Raw genomic sequence first — 12,068 nt, forward strand, 5'->3', positions numbered from 1 at the left:
GAAAAATAACCGGGACAGCTAGGTGGCACAGTAGATAGAGCACCAACCCTGCAGTCAGGAGTACCTGAGTTCAAATCTGGCCTCAGACACTTGACACTTACTAGCTGTGTGACCCTGGGCAAGTCACTTAACCCCAATTGCCTCACCAAGAAAAAAAGGGAAAAAAAAGAAAAATAACCACTACTTCCCACAACAAACCCAGGAACTATCTGAACAAAATCACTAAAAATTTTGTATATACAGATTGGAAGATATAAGGAAAAAAATATTGGATGTTGGAGTATATGTGGGAAAACTGGGACACTAATCCACTATCAGTAGAGTTGTGAACTGATCCAACCATTCTGGAGAACAATTTGGAACTATGCCCTAAAGGCTAAAAAACTGTTGCTTACCCCTTGATCCAGCAATACTACTGCTAGATTTATATCCCAAAGACATTCCAAAAAAGAGAAAAAGACCTATTTGTACAAAAATATTTATAGCAACTCTTTTTATGGTGGCTAAGAACTGGAAAAGAAAGGAATGTTCAATTGGAGAATGGCTAAACAAGCTGTAGAATATGATTGTAATGAAATATTATTGTGCTATAAGAAATAACAAGTTAGGATGATTTCAGAAAAACCTGGAAAGACTTACATGAACTGATACAAAGTGAAGTACGCAGAATCAGGAGAACACTGTAAACAGTGACAGCAATATGGTTTGATGAAGAACTGTGAATGACTTAGCTATTCTCAGCAGTACAATGATCCAGGACAATTCCAAAGCACTAATGATGAAGCATACTATCCACATCCAAAGAAAGAACTAATATTGATTAAACACAGACTAAAGCATGCTATTTTCACTGTCTTTCTTTCATTTTTTTCTTTTATTCAAGTTTTCTTATACAAAATGACTAATGTGGCAATGTTTTACATGATTACACAAGTATAAACTATATTTGATTGCTTAGGGAGCAGGGGAGAGAAGGAAGGGAAGAAGGCATAGAATTTGGAACTCAAAACTTAAAAAAAAATGTTTATTAAAAAAACTTTGCATATAAATAAAATCAGATTTAAATAAATGGAGAAATATTAATTGCTCATGGGTAGGCAGGGCCAATATAATAAAAATGACTATTTTACCAAATCTAATCTATATATCCAATGCCATCACAATTATATTACCAAAAAAAATATTTTACTAGTCTAGAAAAAATAAAATTCATTTGGAAAAACTGAAAGTCAAGAATATCAAAGGAACTCATAGAAAAATATAAATGAAGGAAGTATACCATTATCAAAACAAACTACATTACATAGCAGTAATTATCAAAACTATCTGGTACTTGCTAAGAAAGAGAAAGGTAAATCAATGGAATAGAGTAAATATACAGGTTACAACAGCAAACAAATAAAGCAACCTAATGTTTGACAAGTGTAAAGGCTCAAGTTTTCAGGAAAAGAATTAATTATCTGGTAAAAATTATTGGGAAGGTTGAAAAGCAGTCAGGCAGAAACTGGGCACAGACCAGTATCTTACACATTTGCCAAGATAAGGTCAAAATGGATACATGACCTAGATATAAAGGCAGATGTTACAAGAAAATTTGAAGACCATGGAACATGTTATTTATCAGACTTATGGATAGGTTAATAAACAAGAAATAAAGAACATTGTGAGGTATAAAATGGATAATTTTGATTAAATTAAATTTAAAAGATTTTCTACAAATAAGACCAATGTAGTCAAGATCAGAAGGAAAGCAGAAACCTGGGAAAATACTTTTATAGACAGTTCCTCAGATAAAGGTGTCTATCTCAAATATATAAAGAAGTACGCCAAATGTGTAAGAACACAATTCATTCCCCAATTAATAAATGGTCAAAGAATATAAAAAAGCAGTTTTCTGATGAAGAAATATAACAATTTATTCCTCATATAAAAATGTGCTAAATCATTACTCATTAGAGAAATGCTAATTAAAACAACCTCTAGATATCATTTTATACCTATCAGATTGGCTAAAATTAAAGAAGAGGAAAGTGACAAATGTTGGAGGGAATGTGGAAAAATCGGGGCCTTAATTCACTGTTTGTAGATCTGTGAGCTAATCCAACCATTCTGGAGAGCAATCTGGAATTATGCCCAAAGAGTTATCAACTGCTTATATCCTTGGACACAGCAATACCACTATTAAGTCTGTTTCCCAAGATGATTAGGGAAAAAGAAAAAGAACCTATATGTTCCAGAATTTTTATTGCAGGCATCTTTGTGGTGGCAAAGAACTGGAAATTGTGGGAATGCCTATTAATTGGGGAATGGCTTTAATAAATTGTGGTATAGTTTATGATGGGTATTATTCTGCTATAAGAAATGATGAGCTCAATGATTTTAGAAAAGCATGGAAAGACTGGCACAAAATAACGGAGAAATGAGCAGAATCAAGAGAATGTTTTATACAGTAATAGCAATATTGTTTTAAGAATGATTTTGAGTGACCAAGTCATTCTATTATAACTGTAAAAATCATTCCTTCCTATGAAGATGCAGTTTGTACACAAACTGTTATTGTTGTTGTTTGTCCTTTGTTCTTGAAGAGGACCATGGATTTAAGTGAGGCAAGGCTGTGTAAGGTCACCAACCTCACTGTCTCCTTCAGAGACAGCTGGGTCCAGTGGCAAGCTAGATATAGATATAGAAATAGATAGATAGATAGATAGATAGATAGATATACATATATATACATATAGATATAGATAGATACATATATACACATATATACACATATATACACATATATACACATACATACACACATATACATACATATATATATATATGTATAAATATAAAAAATCAGGACAACTGGAGATGGCCCTGCATTTTTTTTTTTTAGTGAGGCAATCGGGGTTAAATGACTTGCCCAGGATCACACAGCTAGTAAGTGTTAAGTGTCTGAGGCCGGATTTGAACTCAGGTACTCCTGACTCCAGGGCCAGTGCTCTATTCACTGCACCACCTAGCTGCCCCCTGCATATTTTTTAAGGCAACTGGGGTTAAGTGACTTGCCCAGCGTCACACAGCTAGTAAGTATCTGAGGTGAGATTTTAAACTCAGGTCCTCCTGACTTCAGGGACAGTGCTCAATCCACTGCACCATGTAGCTGCCTGAAACACAAACTATTAGAGGGCTGGAAGAAACCTAGGATCCTGAAACCTTAAAGTACTATGTAAAAGTAAGTGGCCAATGAGCTAGCTTTCCTCCTATATACGGGTGTGAATTGGTGACTATTTTCTTTATCTTCCAGCACAGATTTTCCTTCATCTCTCAAACAGAAATCAGAAACAGAAAGATGAAAGGTATAACTAGGAGATAACATCTCCCTAAACTAAGTCTCAAACTAAGACCAAGGCTATGGCTTGACTTGAGAACAAGGAAAGAAAAGCACCCCTTAATTTAACACCAGCACCTGAAAACTCAACCACTTCCTATTTTGGGATACAGAAGCTCTGTTAATCAGTTTTTCTAGTATTAGAACTTACAAACGTTTTGGTCTGGACTTATCCATGTAAACAACTCCAGGTGAAGAAACCAATCTGCCAATGCAGATCTTGCAACAGTTCAGCAACTCAGCTTAATTAGGAGTGTTAGTTGCTGGAGCACAGAGAGTCAGTGATTTGCTGAGGGTCACAAAGCCAGTCTATGTCAAAGGAAGCACCTGAACCCACATCTTCCAGACTGAAGTCAGTTCCCTATCTGCTGCACCACCCTGTGTCTTACAAAATGCAAACGTAGAGATACTGAAGCAGGTGATACTTTTAGTTAGTTTTTTAAAGATCTTTTTAGATCTTGGCTATTTCCTACAATTTATCTTATCCTTGTGCTGTCTGCATTATGATTATTTTGCTAAGGAGATACAATAGACAGAGAACTTAACCCAATGGAGAAACTTCAATTTCCCTAACTCTGTCATCTGTCAGTTTAAATTCCTGGCTATTACTTCCCTAGTAAAAGATGGGAATCGTATGTGGCCCTGACTACCAAACAAATGGCAGAGAAGAAATGTAAAGTGTACAACAAGCAACTCTGAAAACAAAAGGACTGTAGGAGGTCCTGCCACTGCTCTTCTCTCACATTTCTAGTTTGGAGTCCTTTCAATCAGAAGTTGACTACATGTTATTCTCAACTGAGGCACCAAATATAGACTGCTTTTGTGCCTATAATTGCAATTAAATAAAAGCAAAAAAAAAGAAACAGTAAAGATGCATAGTTTTTTTCATACAAAAAAGAAAATGATGAAGAATAAACTCTTCACTCTCTCAAAAAAATGAGAGGAAGCCTAAGAAGAATGCTTCAAATAGAAGACAGAAGTTACATAAAGTATTAAATTTAGCCCTGTCCCCTAACAGCACATCCCTAAGCAGGAGGTCCCATAGCGATAATTTATTTCAATGAGTGTACTGCTAGAGAATGTCAGAACACCAGCCTCTTACTTTATCATTGATCAAACTCTGTTCACCACTGTGACTCGGTGACCTCAATCATACAATCCAAGATGACTGGGAAATTAACTCTTCACATTCAATAGCTGAGATCAAGGGCTTGGCAAGGCCTGAGAGCCACCCTCCAGCTGTTTCTGTATGGTCTGTGAGCTAAGAATGGCTTTTATGTTTTCAAATATAGCATTATTTTAAACATTAAAGACTATTCTTAAAGTGGCAACTATACAAAAAAGGTAGCAAACTCAATTGGTCCATGGGCCATAAACCTATAATAAATGCATACTTTTTGGGGGGACATGGCTCACAAACTTTGGAACAACTCTGGCTTAAAACTGGTAAGGTCAAGTCACAAAACTGCTGAAAATTAGTCCTCATTTCATTTTTAGATCATTGCTATATTCAAACATAGGCAGCTAGCTGGCACAGTAGATAGAGTGCCAGGCTTGAAGTTAGAAAGTTCAAATCCAGCCTCAGACACTTACTAGCAAGTGACTCTAGGCAAGTCACTTAACCTTGTTTGACTCAGTTTCCTCATCTGTAAAATAAGTTGGAGAAGAAATGGAAAACCACTTCAGTATCTTCACCTAGAAAATCCCAAACGGGGTCACAAAGAGACAGACTAAACTGAAATGTCCAAACAACAACAGCAACAACAACATCCAAATATATTCTGAAATACACAGAACTTTGGAGACTTCTCACTATAAATAAGCTACATAGTGAGCAAATGAAAAAATAAAATTTACCAAAGGAAAAACTATAAAAAGGCTTTAACTTTTACACTTAAATTAGTTAAATTCACACCACACCTTAGAATCTATTTCAAACCTTAAGTTTCCATTTTTAAAATATATTTAAAAGTTTCCTTTTCAGGGGCAGCTAGGTGGTGCAGTGGATAAAGCACCAGCCCTAGATTCAGGAGGACCTGAGTTCAAATCCGGCCTCAGACACTTGACACGTACTAGCTGTGTGACCCTGGGCAAGTCACTTAACCCTCACTGCCCTGCAAAAAAACAAAAACAAAAAACAAAAGAAAGAAGAGTTGGGTCATGAGGTCTTCTTTTTTTTTAATGGTAAAACAGGCTATGGGGGCAGCTAGTGGCACAGTGGATAAAGCACCGGTCCTGGATTCAGGAGTACCTGAGTTCAAATCCGGCCTCAGACACTTGACACTTACAGCTGTGTGACCCCTGGGCAAGTCACTTAACCCCCATTGCCCTGCAAAAAAAACAAACAAAAAAAAAAACAAAAAAACAGGCCAGATAAAAGGTCCAGAAATCATTTTACTGAAATACTTGCCACACATAAAACTCTGTCCACAATTTAACTCAGCTTACCTGATTTTTCAGGGACACAGGAAGTTCCAAAGACGAGTCACTGCCTACATCTCCCATAAGGAAATCTAAAACACTGTCATGGGAAGAAAAGACAGAAGTTAGTTCATGTAACAAATCACTCAAAGAGATTTATTTTAAAACAAATTAGGGCAGCAAGGGGGCGCAGTGGATAGAGCACCGGCCCTGGAGTCAGGAGGACCTGAGTTCAAATCCAGCCTCAGACACTTAACACTTACTGGCTGTGTGACCCTGGGCAAGTCACTTAACCCCAATTGCCTCACCCCCAAAAAAATTAATAAAATAGTATTAGTGATTCTGTATCCCCCACACCATCTGAGAGAGGGGAAGCAGCACAACATGTAGAAACAGCACTAGACCTGGAGTGGAGGGCCTGGCTTCAAACCTGAGGTCTCTTCCTACTATCTTTGTGGATTTGGTTTAAATGATTTTGCCTCTTTGAGATTCAGGTCCCTCAATCTCTAAAACAAGGGGACTACATTAAATGACCTCCAAAGTACCTTCTAAGTTCTGAATCCCATAAAATAGTCCAACACCATATAAAGCCCTAGAGTACACATACCAGAACTTGAGGGAACACATTTGTCTGTAAGGAATTAATTCCTAGCAGTTCTTAGGCCTGATAATGAAGTAGGTCCAGGATATAGCTGTACAAAAATCTATAATGTTATTTAATCCTTAGTTTAGTCATATGGTTTTTTGGGGCACTGAAACAAACAATACTTTCACTCTTCCCTGGGTCTAAATTCCCTTAAGTGACAAAGTTCTACTTAAGCATTACCAAAGGTGAATGCCAATGTTTCAACAGATGAAAATATTTCACTGAAAAGATGTTTCTTATTTTCTTCATTAATGTCTTTGAAGTTCACAGTTATGGAGGATATGTTAAGTAAGGGGACCATTCCTGAGTCTTGGACAAAGAAATAGCTTATTTACTTTTTAACTTGTCACCAAATGACTTCATGAAACATGAAGATAACAAATGCAGAGAAGGAGATGTAAGAAGAACCTGGCATGCAAAATGAGTGTCACTTCTTCATTAAGGAAATAATTATGCTAAGGAATCTCAGTCCACACAAAAGTGGGAGGCATTGTAAATTTGTGGGACATAACAAGCAACAGACAGACAAATCTCATAGATAATTCTGGTTTTGGGGTTTTTTTTTTTTAGTGAGGCAATTGGGGTTAAGTGACTTGCCCAGGGTCATACAGCTAGTAAGTGTTAAGTGTCTGAGGCTGGATTTGAACCCAGGTACTCCTGACTCCAGGCCAGTGCTCTATCCACTGCGCCACCTAGCTGCCCCCTCATGGATAATTCTGACATGTGAGAACAATTCAATCCTGGAAATAAGGAGCAGAGGTCACATTAGAATTCTACCACCAACACAGGACCTATTTTGTGCTATTTCTTCTTATTCACTGCTCTCTTCAAACAGCCAGACCACAATGTAGAGTGATATGGGAAAAAGGGGTTTGTATCTGACTCTTTTAATTAAAGTATATACATCATATAAGTAAGTCATGCTGAATTCCTATATGTGTGTGTATGTATATAAACTTATCCACAAATATGCATGTAGATGTCCAATTTTTTTCAAATTACTAACTTGATTATTTCTCTAAAGCAATACATATGCACATTCCTTTGCATACACACTAAACACATAGATATATACACACATGCATATGCACAGCAATTTAGTTCTTTAAAAATGTTCCAGTATAGGGCCAGCTAGGTGGCACAGTGGATAGAGCACCTGCCCTGAAGTCAGGAGGATCTGAGTTCAAATCCAGCCTCAGATACTTAACACTTACTGGCTGTGTGACCTTGGGCAAGTCACTTAACCCCAATTGCCTCACCCCCCCCAAAAAATCTTCCAGTATGCCAACATCTCAACAATGGGTCAGAGGTGCAATATATCCAATAATGCATACTTAAATATATATTAATATATCAATAATTAATATATGGATGCATATATCAACTATAAATAAGTATATATTAAATATATGCCAAGTTATTCTAAGTCAAATGATTTCTTCCAGACCTGGGTCTGTAGGCTCTTGTTAATGCATATGGTTACCCTTGTTAACAATAAATCTCAGGGGCGGCTAGGTGGCGCAGTGGATAGAGGACTGGCCCTGAAGTCAGGAGTACCTGAGTTCAAATCCGGCCTCAGACACTTAATACTTACTAGCTGTGTGACCCTGGGCAAGTCACTTAACCCCAATTGCCTCACTAAAAAACAAAAACAAGAACAAAAACAAAAACAAACAAAAAAACCCAATAAATCTCACTGCATGCTATGAAATTTGGTACCAGTTTTTTCATGAGAGAAACTATGTAAAAAACAAATAAAATTGACATTTTCTTCTTCTTTTACACTTGCTGAAAAATGAAAATGTAATTTAATAGTGAGGAATACAAAAGTAAGTATTAGTAACTGTTCCACAGTGTCTCTTGCCATCTAAGTGGAGCTAGAGGCAGATAGTTAATAATAGCCAAAAGCCAAGATTAGAGATGTGGCCTTCCTTTAAAGCAGTATTGCTCCATGTCTCTGACAGTCTTGGCCAGAAGGAGCATGATACTGATGGACATCTTCTGCTCAAAGAATAAAATAAATATAACTCTCTCTTTAGAGACAAATCTTTTAAGTGAAATACCACTGACTTCAGGGTTTTTTTTTTTCTCTTTAAGTCAATTATAGGAGTAAGAAAAATATATACCATGGCCTCTCTATCTTCCCGAATTATTTACATTATTCCTTCTCTTCTCTCATAAAACCTATTATACATATTCAGAGTACTAGATCAGATAAAGGAACAAAAAGGAACGGACAGGTGGCAAGGTGGCATGTCCTTTGTGCTATGGCCTCCTCCATTCCTTGCCCATGCCTAGAGCCAAGAGAGTCAGAAAGACCACCTACCCTCCTGTGTAAGCCATTTGCTGACTATCTCACTCTGCATTGGCAGAGGAAGTTTTCTAACCTCTATCTGTTCCTTTCAGCAATGAAATCATGGCCAAAAAAAAAAAAAGTTGGACCCAGGCCTAGGTCATCTTTCATTCATGAGAATACTGGACATTTTCAAGTCTCAATCACTATTCAAAACTGTTGGCATATAGCCATAGAAAACACTAGAATGTTTAGGTCTAACCTGGACTAGGTCTGGGGGAAACTAGGACACCTTATATGATATTTTCTACTCCTTGCCTTACAGTTTCCTCAAACGAGAGTATAATAATTGTAAAGTATTAAGAGTAGATAGCGGGGCAGCTAGGTGGTGCAGTGGATACAGCACAGGCCCTGGAGTCAGGAGTACCTGAGTTCAAATCCGGCCTCAGACACTTAATACTTACTAGCTGTGTGACCCTGGGCAAGTCACTTAACCCCAATTGCCTCACTAAAAAAAAAAAAAAAGAGTAGATAGCGGGGCAGCTAGGTGGCACAGTGGATAAAGCACCGGCCCTGGAGTCAGGAGGACCTGAGTTCAAATCCGACCTCAGACACTTAACTAGCTGTGTGACCCTGGGCAAGTCACTTAACCCCCACTGCCCCTCGCCAAAAAAACAAAAAACAAACCAAGAGTAGATAACAAAGCCAGTCTCTATATAATTATATTAACTCATAAAATAATTATCTTTATATTCTTGAGATAAAGAATATGGTTATAATGCTACAGGTTGACAGACTGGACCTGTAATTTCATTGATACAGGGACTCCCAAGCAAGTAGACTCCGTCTACTGATGTAGGCTGGCACCATATCTACAACTTATAATCTTAAAAGACTTGCCCAGAGTCCCACAGCCAACACCTGTCAGAGATGGGCCTTGAATACATGTCTTCTTCACTTCGAGGCAAAGATACCCTGCTGGATGGAGGAAGAAAAACTCCTACAAAAACAAATATGGTTAACACCATAAATTAAAGTGCATGATTGTGAAGAACCTGTAATTTCCTTTGGTTCTCCAGGTTACTCCCCTAAAAAACAGCATGATAAGCCTGGCAAATTTATTGCCTATTTGAGACTATTTAACTAAAGAAGCCCCTGAGATGGCTGAAGAATTCTTTCAAATCTGATCATTTTGATAAGCAACAATATGGCCAATAAAGCCAGGTCCTGAATAACCAAAATAAAGTGCTCCCTTTATTTAGGTTGCAAACATATTCACTTAAAAATAATTAAAGCAAAGACACTTAGCTATAATTTAAATAATTAGGCATCAGAGCATCAGAGCTGGCCTTAAAGCCAAGGCTTGGATTCAAGTCCTGCCTCTGACACATACAGACAATGTCAGCTTTCAGTTTAAGACAACTACAGAGTTCAAAACAGATACTAATATGCACTGGCAGACAAGGTTTCTTCATTTGGACATTTCCTATGCCGATGAAATAGGTGGTCCAGTCCTTGTCCTTATTGGCAAAGTAAATAGTGTCTTGGCTAAGAGAACATATGATTAAAATATCTCTCCCCATATTGAAAAATTTTGTGGTAATAAATTTGAAGCAGAGTGGTATAATGGAGAAAAATTCAATGAGAACAGAGTTCTAGCTCTAGTTTGCCACCTATGTAACCTTGGCTCTGTCCTATAACCTAAGTCTCAGCTGCTCAATTTATTTGTTTAGAAGCCAAGAGAAGTATAAATCATCAGTAAATGAATAAGAAATTCACTTTTTAAGAATTATAAGCTATACCAGATCTCAAACTATATTATAAAATAGTAATCATTAAAACTATCTGGTAGAGGCAGCTAGGTGGCACAGTGGATAGAGCACCGGCCCTGGATTCAGGAGAACTTGAGTTCAAAACCAGCTTCAGACACTTCACACTTACTAGCTGTGTGACCCTGGGCAAGTCACTTAACCCTCACTGCCCTGCAAAAAAAAACAAAAACAAAACTATCTGGTACTGGTTAAGAAATAGAATGGTAGATCAGTGAAATAGATTAGGTACACAAGACAATAGTAAATGACCAGAGCAACTTAGTGTTTGATAAACCCAAGACCCCAGCCTCTGGGATAAGAACTCACAATTTGACAAAAACTACTGGGGAAAACTGGAAAAAAAAAAAACAGGGCACAAACTAGGTGTAGATCAATATCTCGCACCATATACCAAGATAAGATCAAAATGGGTACACGATTTAGATATAAAAGATGATAACAAACAATTTAGAAGAGCAAAAAATAGTCTGCCAGATCTAAGGAGAAGGAAAAAATTCTTGACCAAACAAGAGATGGAGAGCCATTATGAAATGTAAAATAGATAATTGTGATTATAATAAATTTAAAAGCTTCTGCACAAAGCCAATGCAACCAATATTAAAAGGAAAGCAGAAAGCTGGAAAACAATCTTTACAGCAAGTGTCTTGATAAAGGCCTCATTTCTCAAATATATAAAGAACTGAGTCAAATTTATAAAAATACAAGGGCAGGGGCAGCTAGGTGGTGCAGTGGATAAAGCACCAGCCTTGGATTCAGGAGGACCTGAGTTCAAATCTGGCCTCAGACACTTGACACTTACCAGCTGTGTGACCCTGGGCAAATCACTTAACCCCAACTGCCTCACCAAAAAAATTTAATTTAATTTAAAAAAAGAATACAAGGGCAGCTAGATGGCTCAGTGGATAGAGCACCAGCCCTGGAATCAAGGAAGGTTCAAGCTCCAGACACTTACAAGCTGTGTCACCCTGGGCAAGTCACTTAACCCTGATTGCCTCAAAAAAAAATTTTAAGAATACAAGCTATTCCCCAACTAATAAATGGTCAAAGGATATGAACAGGCAGCTTTCAGATGAAGAAATTAAAGCTATAGGCATATGAAGAAGTGCTCTAAATCCCTTTTGATTAGAGAAATGCAAATTAAAATAACCCTGAGGTACCACTTCACATCTATTAGACTGGCTAATATGACAAAAAAGGAAAATAATATATCTTGGAGAGGATTTGGGAAAATTGGGACAATAATGCATTGTTGGTGGAGTTGTAAACTGATCCAACTATTCTGGAAAGCAATTTGGAACAATGCCTAAAGGGCAACTAAACTTTGATCCAGTAATACTATTACAAGGTGTGTATCCCAAAGGAATCATAAAAAAAGGGAAAAGGACCTACATGTGTAAAAATATATAAGCAGTCCTTTTTGTGGTGGCAAAATATTGGAAACTGAGGGGATGCTGATCAATTGGGGAATGGCTGAACAAGTTATGGTATATGAATGTA

At 37.3% G+C, this 12,068-nt stretch overlaps 1 protein-coding gene across 1 annotated transcript in view; it reads right to left on the reverse strand.

Annotated features, from left to right (window-relative positions):
- Window positions 1–12,068, reverse strand: part of LOC122753366 (rho GTPase-activating protein 29-like) — a 68,356-nt gene that overhangs the window by 29,743 nt on the left and 26,545 nt on the right. The window contains exon 3 of the mRNA XM_044000732.1: window positions 5,828–5,900. Within this exon, the coding sequence (XP_043856667.1) occupies window positions 5,828–5,884 (57 nt within the window). The 5' untranslated portion in view covers window positions 5,885–5,900. The remainder of the gene's footprint in view (window positions 1–5,827; window positions 5,901–12,068) is intronic.

This window comes from Dromiciops gliroides, chromosome 4 (genome assembly GCF_019393635.1).
Source record: "Dromiciops gliroides isolate mDroGli1 chromosome 4, mDroGli1.pri, whole genome shotgun sequence".
Classification (NCBI taxonomy): Eukaryota; Metazoa; Chordata; class Mammalia; order Microbiotheria; family Microbiotheriidae; genus Dromiciops; species Dromiciops gliroides.